The sequence below is a fragment of the Dicentrarchus labrax genome, unplaced genomic scaffold (genome assembly GCF_905237075.1).
Source record: "Dicentrarchus labrax unplaced genomic scaffold, dlabrax2021, whole genome shotgun sequence".
Classification (NCBI taxonomy): Eukaryota; Metazoa; Chordata; class Actinopteri; family Moronidae; genus Dicentrarchus; species Dicentrarchus labrax.
The window spans coordinates 10,072,059-10,090,344 of NW_026136711.1; the positions used below are offsets into that span (position 1 = coordinate 10,072,059).

The 18,286-nt window shown below is 40.2% G+C and overlaps 1 protein-coding gene across 2 annotated transcripts in view; it reads left to right on the forward strand.

The window, feature by feature from the left end:
- The first annotated feature begins 4,756 nt into the window (after positions 1-4,756).
- The window catches only part of cntn3b (contactin 3b), a 56,552-nt gene continuing 43,022 nt past the window's right edge, over positions 4,757-18,286 (forward strand). Inside the window, exons 1-3 of one of the 2 annotated variants that reach the window (XM_051415709.1) lie at positions 4,757-5,197; positions 11,330-11,465; positions 14,175-14,310. In XM_051415709.1, coding sequence (XP_051271669.1) covers positions 11,411-11,465; positions 14,175-14,310 — 191 coding nt within the window. In that variant the 5' untranslated portion in view covers positions 4,757-5,197; positions 11,330-11,410. The remainder of the gene's footprint in view (positions 5,198-11,329; positions 11,466-14,174; positions 14,311-18,286) is intronic. The other variant, XM_051415710.1, reaches the window with a different exon arrangement.

Sequence of the window (18,286 nt, forward strand, 5' to 3'; positions counted from 1 at the left end):
AAAGTTATGTATTGTGACTGCATTATCTCAAACACTGCACCCTCCTACAGTTGGAAGGAATTGTATAGGCTACATTTAGATTTTCTTCCTTAGCATCCTTTGCTTTGTGTGGGAAACATCATACTGTATGTAACATTTTTGTTTTGTTTTTCTTTGTCTTTTTTTTTTATTTCTTTTTGCTTTTTCCACTTGTTCCACCTTTGACAAGTTCACAGCGAGGTGTTACCCATATCTCTTGGTTTTTCTTTGCAGCGCAGACCCAAAGTGCACTAATAAAACATAGAGTGTTATTCTCGCCAGTGGATGTTGTTATACCTCCAACTTTAGATAACTGGCAGTAACAACAATGAGAGCTGTACTGCCAAGCCTGGAGCTTAAAAAAGCTCACTAGTCTCTCAGTCAAAGCTGTGTATCTCACTGGAAAGCACTGTACACCTTCAGGTGGATTTCATCTTTCAGATCACTTTTCACTTGTTTTCTTTTCCTCTAACGTCTTTCCCCATGCAGTGTCCTTTCAGAAGAACAGCTTCAATTCTAAGTATGAAAAGAGAGACGGCCTGTAAAGTAGCACAACATTTTCATAATTAGACATATAACATTTCCTTTCCATGTGCACTGGGGGGGGGTCAGTAGAGCCAGTTAGCTACAGAGCAGCAAGCTCAAAAGCTTCACAGCCACATGACCTCTTTTTAAAAGTTTTCTTTCTTTTTTTTACTGGTTTGCACATGTTTATGCCAACATATGGCTTCTTAAAGAATCCCTCAGTTTGGTGCACTTAACAATTAACAAGAGTTAGAAACACATATTGGCAATGCACAGCAGAGGAACCCAACTGCTGCAGTTTGCATTAAAAATCTCTGCCCTTGACACAATCATAACTCAGTCAGACCAGAAAACACATCACGTGCATTGATGACAAAAAATTTACACTTTACCACATATACATACTACTGGAATCAGCGATTCAGTAAGCCCTGTTTTTCAAAAGTCTATCAAGAATAAATGTCTGTTATCCTCCTAGAAATTATTTAAAAAGACGCTCCGTGTAGCCTCCGATCATCAAATCTGATCATCAAATGTAGGCTACTATCATGTACCAAATGCAACCCAGGTGCAGTGCTGTAGTGCAGTGTATGTATACGCAGGTATTTGGAGTATACCCACTTATTTCTCAGTCAGCACTGGGTATACCAACCTCTACATTTTCCTCTGATGCACATCATTTAGTATTGCTGTGTGTAAATATTTTATAAAACCTGTCCTAGAACATGTGTAGTACCACTGACATACCAAATTGTGGCTTTTCTGACTAGCCTAGTTCATTCTAAAAATAGGAACACATGACTAAGACACATAATGACTGTGCCTTAAGCCTGTAAATAGAGGGAGTGAAAACCCGGCGAACATAGGGTACAGAGAGTTATTAATAACAAGCTACACTCTTACCTGCGTTCATCAAATGGTGAAATCCAACACTTACAATAGCTTTTACAGGCAAAACATTGACACACTCTGTAAAGTGTGGCAGGATTCTGTGACTAAACATTATTTTTTAAGGCCTATTAAGTTTAAAAGTCTAGAAACTTTATAGTTTAGATGTAACTGAATATTTCTTTGAAATGTACTGCCTCACCTCGACATTTAAATGTAAGAGAATATTAATTTTCCTTTTGCTCTTCCTCCAGAGGGAGGTCAGAGTTCAGACTCAGCTATAACAGAGCTCTAGACATGGTCGACCTACAGTGTCTTGCTCCAGGACACTTGAGCAGGACTTCTGCTCTCTGAAACCGATGCTTGTACGTGCAGAATGGTCTCATTACTCATTTCCCCACCGCAGTTACCCGCGGATGAAGGTGGATTATCTGCAGTGGCAGCGTATGCAGTCGCTGCATATCTCTGCCGACCTTGAATGTCATTTTTCCAAACACAAACCCCCACTCCCACACACCTCTCCACATCCAATAAGACACCAAATGACCTTAATTAATGGCATTTCACCTCCTCTGTATTTTCCATCAGTCTCTCTGAAAACCCCCCGGAGTTCCTCCTCTGCCCAGAAACATTAAATATTCATATCTCCATCATTTTATTATTTAAGTCAATCAAATGGATTGCGCCAGATAAAACTAACAGCAATTATCTGCGCAGTGATAGGGAGATTTATTTAGTGTCATGATTGACAGTTGATGAAACATGAGGCTGAATGTCTGCTGCTCTCCCTCTACTTCGCCTATTTTTCACTTCTCTGACAACAGTGCATCTTTAAAGGCTCACCTTAACTTAAAAGGGAACCGCTGGCACAGCTTATGAAGAGTTTTGAAAGTGAGATATCCACTTTTAACAAAAAGTGACACAGGCCCTTTCACAGTCGCTGACAGCAGAACAATTGCGAGCTGTAGTGCCATCCAGTAGATTGTTGTGGATAAAATGGCTAAAAGAGCTAAAGTGGCAGCTCTATTTTTATTGAGATTTAATGACAGTGAACCTCACATGTTTGATTCTTCTATTGTTTGGGCTACTTGGCACAGACTGTGCTATCAGCCTGAATAGAGGATGTAATGCATTTGAATTTCTTCACATATCAGAAATCAAAGCATTTCAATTATGTGCACTTTTTCTGTTGTGAGCGGATGTAAGATATCTCCGCTGGGAGGAAATGTTGGTCAATTTTGTCAGTTGACCCCGAAAATAATGCCCTCAATCAATTATTCAGTATGACGGTGAAATATATTGGATATATCAGATGTATTTCTGCGTCTGTATTGACGGTGAAAGGTCTGGTTCACTTCTTCACAGTTGTAAATCAAGTATATACGCGACATGTTATGATAAATAAGGAACCTATGTGTGTGAGGATTCTGCAGGCATCACTAATCATGGAGATTAGTCGGCAGTTATTTTCATTAAATAAATTACTTATCTCTAGACACACACAAGCAGCAATAACTTATTTTTGATAACATGTCAGTAATGTTGCTTCTAATGCTGCAAACAAGGTTTGTAAGACTGATGAGCAGTGGTGTATAGCACAGAAATCTGAGCCACATGCAGCCTCAGTGGGCCCCCTTCCCCTTTTGATTTATCCATTGTCATGACTGTAGAAAAACTGCATCAACAAGTAAACCCATGCATCTTTAGTGGCTTGTAGAGTAATCATTAGATCTAAAATAATAATGAAAACCCATCCTACGCTGCCCGCTACACTGAGAAAAGGGGTTACTGTGTTCCTGTGCTGTAATAATAAAACACAACCACATAAGACTTCACTGGCCATCATGTTTTATTTGTAGAGTTAAAACAGTGTGTAAGATTTAGTGGCATCTAGTGGTAAAGTTGCAGATTGCAACTAACTGAACATTGCTCGTGTCGGTATTTGACGGGTTAAATAAAATATAATAATTAACCGTTTGGCTGAATCCATCACCAACTGTTGCTACTTAAATGCTGCTTCTGCATCCACACGGCCAGCTGGGCACCGATGTCAATTAAGTTGCGTGTCAGTTTGTTAAATCCATCTCCACACACAGGTTTAAATGATATGATGTCCCGGCATATAAACTCTACAGCTTACTGCGTTATAGCGTCCTTGCAGTTTGAGAGTTGTGTTATTGGAGAAGGTTTGGTTAAGTGGCGCAGCCCCTGTTCTCCTGCTGCAGCTGTATGTTTCCTCGGAGAGGATGTCTGAGTTTGCTGCTTTAACAATAAAAGAAAACCTGGCAAGAACAACATATTTCAGTTCTCACCCACTGCCCGTATTTAATTCATTTTTACCTGTACCTGTGAATTTGTATAAATATACCCGTTACACAAGGTTTTTGTTTTGTTTTTGTTACCTGGCTGGTATGCCCCTGCTGGTGACTGACCCAGACAGTACAGCTGCAGAACAAACAAAACAAAACATTGAGCTTAAAGATGCTAAAATGCTTAAAAGAGCCTACACTGTAAGAAAATCTGAGGAAGAAAGAGGACCCTGTAAGACTCTTGAACATATTGTGTTCATGTCCATGTGCCAAAACAAGAATCTTGTAGCCCAGATGTGTAAGAATCCGGTGCTATTACAAAGCATGTGAGTGAATGCTCTTGCAGAACTACTCTTGACTTTGCACAGAGCTGTGAAAAAACCACCATGTGATTTCGGATGGTTGCATCATGAAAACAATGAAATTTCAATTAGGTGACACCATATTTATAGACCAAAACAGTATAGCACCTGTCTGTGTGGTCTGTTACCGCACCTACTGCACTTTAAAGTGCTTCAGGATGGAACCCTTTCACACACCATAAAGGCTCATTTCACCTATAATAAAAAATGATTCCGTGTGTAAAACCCCCTTGTGGGTCACTTTCACTAATGTACATCACTTTTTTTTTTATCCTCTCCCCCCCTCCACCTTTATTGATCTGGTCAACAGAAGCCGCAATTCGCTGCAATCTACTGCAAAACCCCTGCATCCGTTTACCACCAATACACTATAAAAGCGTTTACTGACCAAGACCAGACATTAGGCTGTTTGGTTATTGTGACAAATGACCAGTTCTAGTTCAGACTGTTCTCCTCAGCGTTCCTTCTCATTTTAAAACCCGAATATCTGATGATCCCCCGAAACATTTCTGTAAATTTCCACTTGATCTCTTACTCTTCATAACGATAAATACCCGGAGATCAAATGTGCACTCACTTAGGCAAAGGAATGGCAGGTGCCCGATAGGCTGGTGGCGCATTACTGTGCTGCGATGGGTGTTTTTCACGCGTCACCAGTGGGCGCTTCTTCCTGCGCACAAAGAGAGCAGAGCCCGGGGATGCGCACAATGTGAGTCTCCGCTCAGAGGCACCGCTGTCCTCTCTGCGTCTTGGCAGCATCTTGTGGAGTGTAATACGAGGAGGTCGAGGATAATCCCGGTGTAGCGCGCTACCATCCTCCTCAGCCCTGCAAACTCACTGATTGTGGAATTTACCGAGGTAGAGGTTACTGTCAGTCCCGTCCTTAAAGACCGACAGACGCACTTATAGACGGAGCAGAATTAAACTGCCGGAGCAAGAGAGCAAGCTCCTCTTCTGGCTGCTGAGAGGACAAGAGTTGCTGTGAGAAATGTTGTCCGCTCACTAGAGCCACAAACAACACCAACATCTAACGGGTAACTGGAATTACAATCAAAGCAGTTTAATGAAGAGGAAAAAGATTGCATCCTAGAACAAGTAAGTAGAAATCCTCCCTGTCATCTTTGTCCATTATCTTAATATTAATATGTAATAAGGAACTGTGTGCTGTTAAGTTTGCAGCCTTTCTTTTGCAGGAGAAAAGAGAAGCGAATGCAACTTCATTTGACAGAGAACCTAAAAAGCCACATCCCTGTGTCGAGATGTCTTTATCTGATATAAATCGGAGGAAGGGGCTCTGAGACAGAGTGTGCATGCTGATAGTGCTCACACATGCATGATGCTGATGGCTGCGTTTCTAGACCAGCCTCAAATGGTTTGGATGATCCTACTGGGATTTCTACTGTTGGGGCTCATTTCCCTCATCTAGGACAAAGTCCATATGGTGCTGCTCTGCTCAGTCACACAGAGAAACAGCACCAGGATTGTCCGCCTGGAGAAAAGCTCTCTCTAACTTGTTTAAGGCAATTATTTCAGTGCATGCAGAGGAAAAGAGTGAGGGGTTTTCTTTCAAATTGAAAAATTGTTATGTTGAATTATTTGTGTCATACTGAAACGCCACAGAATTCAGATATTTATGTAGCATTTATTCTAAATATCTCAGCCTACAGGGGAGTGTTATTAGAGAAATTAACACAACAGCTCAGCTTCACTAATATTTTTCTGCAAAACCAAATATTTGGCCACCAGTGGTCTGCACACAAGTGTTCTTTTCCCACCCAGACTGCAAAAGGACAGACCCAGAGAGCCTGCTCCATCTTCAAAGTATCCTACTATTCAGCCGGGATTGTAAACGTCCTCCCCTCTATTCATGTTTATTTATAGATATTTTGCACATATTTTGAGCGATAGCCAAATGAGAGGTGAAGCATGTCTTTGAAGCCATGCAGTGAATTATTCTGTAACGCAGCAATATCCAGCATGGCAGTGCAGGGATGAAAAAGCCCTTTTGATTGAACCAGAGTGGCAATTACATTGTACAGCCAGTTTCTTTTCCGGAAAGGTTGTGAAATGGATTGAATAACATACAAATGAAATGTAAAGAGCCTGCCTGAGCGTCTCCTGCTCCACATCCTTGACCTCCAGTCATGTGTTTGTGGCTGTATCTAGGATGAGGGTCTGGGGATGTGCCTGGCTGATGATGGGGTTGAGAAATGGATCGCTGCTCCCCTCTCTTTTAAGTGCACTTACTCTCCTGCCCCTGCGTTAGGCAGCAGCTGAGGGATGCAGCCGTGTTTAACATTGGAGGGAGTCACTGGGGGCGTCCTGCTGTCTTCTAGGGATTCAGTGATTTTTCGCATGAAAATACACAGCTGTATAACGTCTGCAGAGCGTCCTGCCCAGATGTTTGGTTTTACGGTGGTCTAAAGATATTGAATGTGTATATAAAAAAGACTGAAGAGGCTATAAGTGAATGTGAAATTACAGTTTTTATGAATTTTGCATGATATTGAGTGTGAAGTGCAATAATATCACAGCTTTTCACTTGAGTGACATTTCACAAGCACACATATTTATTCACATGGAACTCCCTTCCATTATGTATTTCCATATAGTCCTTGAGAATTCAAATGTGAGCACAGTACTAATCACGCTATCTTATTCATACGTACACAATATGACATGTCAGTCACACGTGTGAAGTGGCTACATTTCTCTCAGCCTGCGAGGCTGTGCTTGAAATGAAATGGAAGAAACATCTCAGGAGAGAATATGCATTCAACCAATTCTTTCATGAATGTTAATGTAACAGCTGTTGAGATTGAGTTGGGGCGGGGGGTTACATGAAATGCCTTTTTATTTGAAACCTCATTGCATAATATGCCATGGGACGCATTACCTGAGATAATGCAAGAGTTATGGCGCAATCAATATCGAACAATTACTCCTACTCTGCTTCTTCTTTTCATTTCACAAGTATTTCGCTTGTAGCCTAAGCCATGAAATACACACATTAAGCTCTGCAGTTATTTGTTAATCACATATTTTTTTAAATCCTCCCTGGCCCATGTGAAATAGACTTGTGCAGGTCTTCAGTCAGTCAGAGTAAATTAGGAGGCATCAGTGCGCCCTTGATCGTGAATTCTTCATTCATTTGCAAAAGCACAGAGCAGCTGTGTATTCAGATGGAGTCCGTCCCTGGTGGCGGATCCTTGTCTCCCAGGTTATCTTGCTGAGTGATTTAATGGAGATGGCAGCAGATAATATGATCATAAAGAGAACAACTTGCATCATATACTGTAGTGAATTCATACCCACTGGTGTTCAGTTTTGAAAGAGCCAGGTTTTTTCTTTTTTTCTTGCATTATCTGATATATCTGGATCTCCGAGCTCTGTGTACGGCATGTGATCTGAATACAGACCTTGAGAGTGCACACCCCTATGATAGAAACTCTCTCCTTGCCTCCCTCCCTTATTAGATTCTTTTGCAATTATGCTGCCCTCGGGGGGGAAATGGATGCCTTTAACCACCTTTCCTATCAATTATGTGCCAAACAACAGCCCCGCTAACCAAGAAGTCATCTCATTTACTCTGGAATGGGTTTAGCCAATGACTTCCATTAGGTTTAGCTTCTGTGGAGGTGAAAGTGTGATGCCTCATTACATTTGGCAGAGCAATCTTTTGCTCATCATTTCAGTTGAGAAAGCAGAAGAAAGAAAATACCATCTCACCTTCATCGCCACAAAGCCCAGAAGGTTTTTTTTCAGTGTTCTCAGTGTCCAGAGTTTGTTTTGTTCTTTTTCTTTTGGATTTGCGAAGCTTCAGCTAAAATGTGGCTCTGCAAGGTCCGACGCTGGTGCAGCTTTCTGAAGGTCAAAAGTGATGCAATTCTTTCTTCAAATTTCAGCAGCTCTGAAATAGCTTTTGGAGCATCGTGAGACACTTAAGTTCTCCACTGAGAGCCACTGAAAAGCTGTCCACTAAAAATGTGATTCTTTAAGGCAAGGCGACACACCCGTCTTACACAATGGCCGGAAAAACTGGCATATATTGGACATTTTTAATGAACCATCCATTCAGAAACAAATAAGAAGAGGACTCTCCAAAAGGAAAATGTCACTGCATGTTTTACAGACTGCAGAATGAAGCTGTGCTCTGGGACAAACATCCATCATATCAGTGGAGACGCTGTGCCATGAACTGTGTAACATCCAACTTGCAAAGAAAGTCTTTCCGAAGAGATTTTCCTCTCAGGATCTTGAAGCTTTTTGGACTGATGGGTTGGGATGACGAGGTTGGATCCTGCAGAAAGTGGATGGCAGTTAATACTGCACTGAAACTGAAAAATGCAGGACACATTTCTTTGCTCCAGTAGAATCTCAAACCGTGTAATCCAATGTGATGGGGTTTTAGAGTGGCAAAACGCCCCCTAAATTTTGAAAGACACCAGGAAATCCACTCTGCATCTCACTGTGCCTGCAATTACACCAGATGAGGAACAATTACTGGCACCAGGACAGTCGAGCTAAGCCAACACTGGCCATTAAGTTATGATCAGGAAAATGGGATGATTTCCCCCCCTGTAGATTTTTCTTTGTGTTTGCTCAGCACCACGATGCTGCTCCATACTCCTCCGTGAGATTATGTAGCTATGATTTTCACGTCAAACCACAGACACAATCCTACAGTTAAAACTTGGTGAAACAAGTGAGTGGTTAGTATTTAGGTCTGTTTGAAGAATTCCAAAGATAGCCCCGGGTTAATCCGCATAACAGGGTTGTGTTGTAAGGATGAGGGGTTGGGTTGAATTCTTAATCCTGAGAGGCGTATCAGTTTCGACTTACTGTGATGTAGGTCAGAGCTTGAGCAAAGCCCCTCCTGTGTCACTGATACTACAATTACAGTCTTAGGGCTCTCCGTTCCACCTCCACGTAAGAAAAGTTGAAAAGCCATTAAAGCCATTGATCACTGCTTAGACTGGATATGTGATGCAGCAATTTGTGGTTGATGGGAGATACCTGTAAGGATAACATCAAGAACACAATATCATTTAATATTAAGATGTATTGATATTGTGATAGAAATATTCAAATGTATGTGTTAAATCATAGCATGGCATCACATTGGTTGTTAGACTTTACTAACACTACTTTAAAGCAGTAGTACAACAACCAGAGATATTAAAGGGGTACTCCAGCAATTCAGTATCATGTTTCCACAACGTTGGGGAATTCACAAGAGGCAGATTTTAAAAAGAATGGTCAAAATCGGTGCATCAGAGGCTGAGGTATCCTGACTTTTACTCCCTCATATAGGTCAAGCTCCAAAACCACTGGAGCCTATATTTCCCATAATGCAACCATTAGCATGTTTTCTACTGCAGCTTGTGACAGGTTTTTGTTTTAAGCAGTGTTGGGTAAGTTACTTGAAATGTGCAATTAATTACTCCTTACTTGAATTAAAAAAGTAATTACATCACTTTACTAATTACTCAAGAGCAAAAGTAATGAGTTACTTTTCTTGTCACATTACTTTCTTTTACTCAACCCAGCTCCCTCAACTACTCCAAGTCATCATATCCACATGTTTTTTGAAAATAGAAAACGAGACATTGTTGGTTAAACAAGCTGCTGCAGTTTGGAGTAATTTACCAACACTTTACCAACACCAGAATGTCAACACATCAAAAAAGAAAAACCCTCAACATTTGGACAAATTGAAATTAACCCATAATTATTTTGAATTTGAAAACCTAAGTTAGCTACCTTAGTAGCCTAATAGTATAGCATACGTTGTATAATTTATGTTGTTCCATTTCCTCTACTATTTACTTGAGTGACAAGCTAATGTTGATTCATTGCAAAATCAACTGCATTTTATGAATGCCTTACGAGTACAGCATCCTATACAATGTCAGTTTTAAATCCGAACAGATATTATTATATATTATAATAGATTTTTTTCATTTTTTCACGTCAAATAGTAGCGAATTCAAAGTGACAGCCCTAATCTTAGCCCCGAACACGTCGCGCTTTAAGTCCCGTTCTCACAGTGAAGCTGCTGGAAGGTTCGCACCCTCTCCAACTCTGAACAAAACCAGGTAATTCCTGAATTTAAGGTTAGATGCTAGGTAGCTAAGGCTCATGACTATATAACTAGCCCATTTTGAAGTCATATAGAAGTTAGTTAGTTAATATATTCCTCCTCTTTTGGCTGTCTTCCTGCCTTAAGCTGACGAATCCCAGACTCGAAAATGATAGAAGTTTAGCAGTCTAACATCATATCATATCATCATATCATCATATAGCAAACAAGCCTACCCCCTTAATGCCAAAGTAACAGCATTATGGAGATTAGCAACTGCAATGTAATTACTGAATTTTAAAAAGTAGCCCCTTAGCAAAACTCAGGACAGTTTTACTGCTCAACAACGTATTCTCCTGACGCCAGTAATGGTAATGACATAGTCACTGTCTCCAACTTGACAAAGCTCCTCCTAACCCACAGAAGACATAACATCTGTTCCTTCCCTCGACAAGTAAGCTGATAATGTATGCCCCTTTAAAGGGATAAATACCTTGGCAGAAAAGGTAGAGGTTGACACATTTCTATCCTCTTGCGGTATATATGGATGTCAGTCAAAGCTGACAATAGCTGACGATGAAATGTACCATTTTCATTTCAGTGTATGGCCTTCTTGTGTTTTCTGTTGATCTAAGGGAATGATGCATGTATATGAAAATGAAAACAGTCAGTTTGCTTACATTCAGTCGGCCACCAAACCCTTTGTTAAAGTACGAAGTGGCATTTTGTGGAGTGCTGGTACACAGTCTGCCAGCTCCTATTAATAGTCAAATATGCAGAGAGAAGTATCTTTTGAGGTCAATCATTTCCTTCCTCACTTCTCTTTAAAGCTGCAGAATTGAGCTTGTTAGGCGGGAAGAGAAACACGCATGGTAGAAGGAAACATACTCATTTAGCAGCTGTTTCTTCTTCTGTGCCACCTGAAAATCGCACTGGCGGACTGTATCCTGCCTGCCGCTGTTTTCCCCCCATCGCTTCTCTGTTCCTCAAAATTCACTTTCTCTTCGCTTACAGTAACTCCTAAATAATAAGAACCAATTATGTAACACAGCAGTGCTATAATCATGTTTTTTGCTGAGGAATGCTTGTCGTATTTGGATCAAAATGTCATATTTTAATCACATCCATAATTACTTTCCCTTCAGATTAAAATCCTTGTATTCAAGGGAGAGCATTCCATTCACAAGCAATTGGATGAGAGTCTTATTAGCCCTCGGCAACTAAAGATGATGTTACCATGGAGACAAATTGTTCTGCTATCAATCACTGGATGCCTTGCAGGTAAGATATTTTAACACATATTATATTTGAGTCTCGCTGCACTTGTCATGGTTTATGCCACGACAACATCTCTCCTCATAAATTTGTGTGTTCTAATGCATATTCATTACAGAAAGATGTTACTGTTGTTGTTTTTTTGTGTGTTCTTTATATTTCAGAGACTAAGACCAAAACCATGACTGTAAGGTTAGAGGTTATAAATAGCATTTCATTCTTAGCAAGCAGTGTTTATATAAATTATGGAGTTTCATCCATTAATGTAATCTCAGAAAATCTCTTCTTCTCGACAGGAAAAAGGCTGATTTAGTTACAGTCATTACATGTACGTTACAGCACTCCAACATGATGTCCTTCACCGCTCCCTAGAGCAGTGTCCTGCTGCACATTTACAGTACACTGTCAGGGACAACTGGGAGTCCAGTCCCATTCCTGTTTATGGCCTGTCCAGATCATTATCAGGATCCATGCAATGAATCCAGCCCTGCATTTTAGCACAATCTACTTGCCACCGTGCCTCATTCTGCCCTTGTGTGGCCACCTGGGATTTGAGCAAGAGAAGCGCAGACACTCCACCAGAATGTCAACCCTTGTTCAAATGACATTGTAAATCCCAATGAATGTTATTCAAATTGGCTCATGGGTAATTCACACCCAGTACTCAAGGGAGCAAAATCCAAGCGGTCTCACCTTCCTAGCGGACAAGTGTTTTTCTTAACAGCGCCTTGGTTGCCACCTATAGGTGTTCGTTCCTCATTCAGTGTTGTGATCATACACTTGCAAAACCCTTGAAAATCACTATAGCTGATAACAATCATTATGACATCTGAAGTGTTGTCTGGTTCCAGTGTCTGGGACTTTACAAAATACACAGACAGTGTAGATGTTAGGCCTGCGTGGCATTTTAGTCAAATTCACATTAGGGGGAGGCTGATTGGCCTAATCCAACTTCTTCATATTTCTGAGCAAGCATCAAGAGTCACAGTGATTTGTTCTCACATGGCTTGTCAATCTATCACACAATGTGATATATGTTGATTCCTTGACATATTATCACCAGTTAAAACCACGTGTGGAACTGCTAGCCACATGCTGCAATCTGTTAGCAGTAGGATATTAATTAGGCCTACTCTGGCCGTCTGTTGACTCCGCTTTCATTTAGCACCAGATTGTGTTCCACGTCCTTTCCTTTTAAGCTTCTGGCAGATGAGTGCATCCTTATGGCCTCAATTAACCGGTGCATGCGTAGTATGACATAGATGTTCTGAAAATAGATCACTCTGCTTTATTTATCAACCCTGTCACTTAAACAGTGAATCATTAATTACTGAGGAATTTAAACTTAAATCCTCAACTTTTATTATCTTCCATTATGATATTGGTTCTGGCAAGTAATTAATACTTAACACGTCAGTTTGGTTTTATCACTCTGTGTATGAGCTTCCTGCAACTGCATTAAACTTTCTCAAAGCCCTTTGCCAGCTGAACACAACTAGTGTTGTTGGATGACATATTTGCAGTATTTTTTATTACCATTTTACCATTTTTACATGGGAGTTTTCAACCAGGGAGATAATTAATAGCTTGGACAGTAGCAACAATATGATGATTTATCATGATGATAAAGTGACAGAGTGGGGCCTGGTACTATGTAAAACAGGCCCTGCATGCAAAATCGGGGTAAACAAAAGCACCATGCTCGGTGCTTTTTGTGGTTCCCCTAAGAAACGCAGTAACTAACGGTTATTTTCATTAGCAATTCATCTGTCGATCAGTTTCTCGATTGATCAGTTGTTTCAGAATCACTTTTTACTGGCCAGTTATGTGCACACATACAAGGAATTCGACTCCGGTTTTACATTGCTCTCAATGTACAAACACAGACTAAGCATAAATAAACAGAATTTAACAAAGTAGACATAGACTAATATGTACAGTTATAGATATAAATAAACAAAGAAAAACAATAACATTTGTAGACAGTAGACAGTAGTGCAATGGTGCAGAGTGCAAAGGACGCTGAAATATATTTACATTTATATTTAATAGATGTTTACCTGCAGGTTTCTTAATGTACATGGGGTAGGTGGATCTGGTATGTTGTATATACAGTATATGCAGAATGCATGGTCCATAAAATGGTGAAAAATTTGGAAAGTTGTTTACCAGAGCCCATGGTGATGTCCTCAAATGTCTTATTTTGTCCATAACCCAAAGATATGGTTTACTGTCATAGAGGACTAAAGAAACCAGAAAATATTCACATTTAAGAAGCTCAAATCAGAGAACTTTGACATTCTTAAACGACTCAAAATGATGAATCGATTATCAAAATAGCTGGTGATTAACTTAATAATTGACAACTAATCGACTAATCAACTACTCATTGAAGCTCTATATAGAATACAATAAAGCAGATATGTCAACATTAATGTCTAACACTGTATACAACCCTTCTTGGGATTGTCCTAATGTATTTATTTGCTTTTGTTTGGGAAGAGCAGCATAGTTCAGACGACAGGAGACAATATATACTCTATATTGAAAAAGTAGTATACACTGAGTGTCAGAAAGTTGCTGTATTTCAGCAAGATTAACTGGTTTTTCTTACAATCTCTGTGCTTTTGCTATATTCTTCCAGTATTTTCTCTTAAGGTCAAAGAGACAATTTCCCTGGCTTGTACGACTATAGACTTTCTCCCCTTTCCCCAGCCTGTACAGAGGATGTCATATTTCAAGGGCCAAGATGGAGGACGGAGCCAAGTGACCTCATTTTACCGATCAACTCCCCAGACCAGGAGGCTACCATCACGTGCGAGGCAGAAGGCAGCTCTCCTCTGCAATACAGGTAAATTACCACATCAAAGTTACATTCCCCACAAGCGTCGGCCCGACTGTCTACCCATTTTGACTCTACATGCGCATCACATGGTGAAAATCCATTGCTGCTTAATTGCTTGTGAATCTTCATTGCCGCTTCCACGGAAATCAAAGGGGCTACCGATGGCGTTGATTGCTATTGATTTGTTAAAGAACAACGTTTTCTGGACATAAATGCTCGGGAGAGATTACGCGCCATCCGGCTAAAAGACAGGCTTCAAAGACCAACTGCTTAATTGAGCATCCGTTTCTAATTGAACGAAGCTTATCTGTTTTCAGCCTGGGCTGTGATGTGGAGTTAGAGTCAGGTTGATGCAGTTGATGAATATGCCAGCACCTCAGATATGAGCAAGGTTAACTTTAATAATGATGAGATTTAAGCCACTGTACGGCTAAAGCTGATGATTTATAATACGGTGCACCGGCTTAAGAAATCATTAAGGGAGAAAAGGAGATTCCAGTGACTCATTTGCACCACGGATCCTTGGATAATATCTCCCTGGCTATTCCCTGGCGGTGCAGGGAGCCTGCCTGAAAATGGCAGCCAGCGATGTTTTTTTGTGGTAGATTGTGTTTCGGAGCTTGGTCAGCACCATGTAGATGCACAGCAAGCAGGGGAGAGAGGCAATAACCTTGTGAGTGACATTCCGTTAAATGCTTACATTTCCTATAATGTGTCTGCGCTGAAAACATGGTCCAGGCACAGCAGCAGGGGGGTATCATTATACTTGTTGTGCAACCTGAGCTATCCCCGGATGAAGCCGAAACCATCACTTGCATTATTTCACCCGCAACTTAAAACATTCTGACTGCTGTTTATTGGAGAGGTTTTCTCTTTCGGGGCCTGTGTGGTGTTAAAGCCGTAGTGGGAAATGGTGTCGTTGTCACTATGATCTGCAACTTCTCCAACTGAGCAGGCACGTAATATTATAAGAGCACAGATTATCACTATTACAGTGTAACATGTTAGCCCCACATTACAGCTAACACTAATCAATATTTTATATGAATAGATCAAAGGTCTATAATGTAATGTGAAAGGCCTCCCTCCTTGTGACAAACACACAGATGTATGACCAAGTCTGCATGGCCCTTTAGCTTTTTGGAGTGTTTCAGTGTCCTCATTGTTTTAGTTTTATGTCCTGCAGCTTTTACTGTTTTGGGTTTGTCCCACTCATTTTCTCTTTGTCCCCCTCTTTCATCAACCCTGTCTCCAGCATCAGCAAGCTACATTTTTTTTAGCAAAAAAAGCTCTGATAAATGGACTTGAGGCTACTTCAATAAAACAATATCAAAATATATCTGCATTAGACATGTCATCAATAGCAATGAGAAAATTGTTCAATGGAATATCGATAGTTTCACTTAAATGCATTAAATGCAAACTGGCATGAAAGCACATAACGAATATGCCCTGGCTCATAAACAGACCATCATATCCCCTGATAATGGAGTTTGCTATGAGTGAATCACCATAGTCGTTTCCACCCTTCGGAGTACGCAACATGTTGTCAGTCACGACCAACATACATCTAAAAAAAAAATTCACAGGCAGTCCACAATGGAGAGTTACTCAACAACATTACTGTATGACAAAACATCAATTCAAATTATTACTTGCGTGGTCTGATAAATAAAGTGGAAAAATTCAAAGTAAAGTGGTTAAATTTCTTTTTTTCCACCAAGTCCTTACTGAAAACAGGTTGTCGTGATACATTTTTCAGCTTTATCGCCCAGCTCTACTACCACAGCAGTAAACAAACATTAGCAACTAGCTACAATACATTCCGCCTCGGAAGAGGGATCCCTACTCTGGTGATTTTTAGCTTGTTGTGTAGTTCTGACCTTAAGCAGCAAAAACATCTATAAAAAAACTAAAATGGATGCAGCTTTAAGTTCTTTGATTTAATATTTTAAATAATGTGATATACTACAGTATATAGTTTTTAATTACTAGTAATTCATATTACCCTTGTTATCGCTCAGATTTTATATAAGCCTATTGTGTAACTTGCTTGGGAGCAGTGTTCATCTTTTATTTTGTCTATTTCTAGGGTTTTCTCAGAGCTGCAATACCTGCAGTTCACAGATTTCCTCCATTCCAAAGCACTCAGCTTGTGTTTGTAATACAAAACAACTCACATATCTCACACTCTAGCGATATTCATCTAGGTCAGTAGTTCCACTGTTTGGAGTCAGTGCTCTCAATTATGAATAAAAAAATCTGAAACCAGGTTCAAAAGGAAGAACTGATGTTTGAGTGAGCAAGCTCTCACCACTGTGGATTGACATTTCTGGTAATGCTTTTAAAGACACTGGATTCCTACCCTTAATTTTACTTTGAGGAAGGAGTCTTTTTCTTTTTTTTCAGCTTTATTTGGGTTGCATCAGTTTTTCTGACACTGATCGCCCTTGACTTGTTTCCCTTCAGGCAAGGAGAGGACTGTTTTGTCCTGATGATAAAATAGAAAGCATAAATTCTTGGCAATTTATTTCACTAACACTGAAATTAGAACCTCAAAATGTCCTGAGCAGACTGAAAAAATGCCTTTAGGAAGTGGTCATGCTGTGACTTTCACCAGACTCTGCAAACTAGGCATGGGCCTACACCCTGCAAATGAACAGTATTTGTATAATTAGATATGCCAAGCGAGAGGGTATTACATTCAGAGCTCCACACTTAATTTCCTCAGTTACTGCAGCTATTAAGAAAAAATTCATCCATTTGGTTTAATATCCATAGAAAAAATTGGGTCACACAATATTGAATTTGTCAGAGAAGATGATGTTAACCCTTGTCAGGGAGTCACTGTAGGACTGGGAATGTCAGTTCTCTTCCAGCTGGGTGTTTCAGCTTCCCTGCATTCAGTGATACAATGCATGCAAAATGTAGATAAGATGAAATTAATATTCAGATATTACCTGAATCCAGTGGACAGTGGCCAAATATAGCAACTTTAATATCCAGCACAGCCGCAATGAACTATAGCACTGGTTCTCAAACCTGTGCCTTAAATATGTTTATTTCATTGTCAGTCTGCTATGCATGTAGCACAAATACATCCATGATAGGTTACAAGCTAAAATGCGATGGCAAGATAATAGTGGATGTAAAAATGAAACACTGTGATTGTGGCTCCAAACGTGGACCAGGAGTACCCCTTTTCCACCAAATTAGCTCTGGTTCTTGAACCGGTTCGTCAGTAGCTGCCTCCTGCAGCTGAATAGAGTCGGCCCTACGCTGCTCTATTTTAAAGTGAGTAAATGGTAAATGGACCTGTACTTGTATAGCGACTTTCTAGTCTTCTGACCACTCAAAGCGCTTTTATAATACATGCCACATTCACCCCTTCACACAGCAATGGCAAAGCCGATTGAACAGAAACCAATTCATTCATATACATAGCAATTTGGGGTTCAGTATCTTGCTCAAGGATACTTCGACATGTGGCAGGAGGAGCCGGGGATCAAACCAACAACCTTCCGATTAGGGGACGACCCGCTCACAATGGTGGTATTTGGAGAGCCTAATATTTTCTGAGGTGGTATGTGGTGTAAAAAGTTGGAGAAACACCGAACTAAAGCATAATACCAGGTACAGTCAGCATGGTTTTTGTTTATTTGTGTCATAAAGATACAACTGTCGAGCTCACATGGTCTTATTTTGTCATTTAAATAATATGTTGGTAATGCAGGTTGCCATAAATTACAGTCAGACAGACAGTCTTTCTTTATAAAGAAAAAATGCTGAGCGTTGTTTACATCTTTTTTGAAATAAGTCAAAAATGTAATTTATATTTATAAATTATATATACATTTTTCTACAAGATAAAGCTTTTACCTCAGCATTCCAGGGATGCCGATAACAAAAGTCCTCAAACATGAGTAAATAGTGCCATTTGTTGGGGACTATTTTATACAGCGGTTTCTACACATTTGCAGCT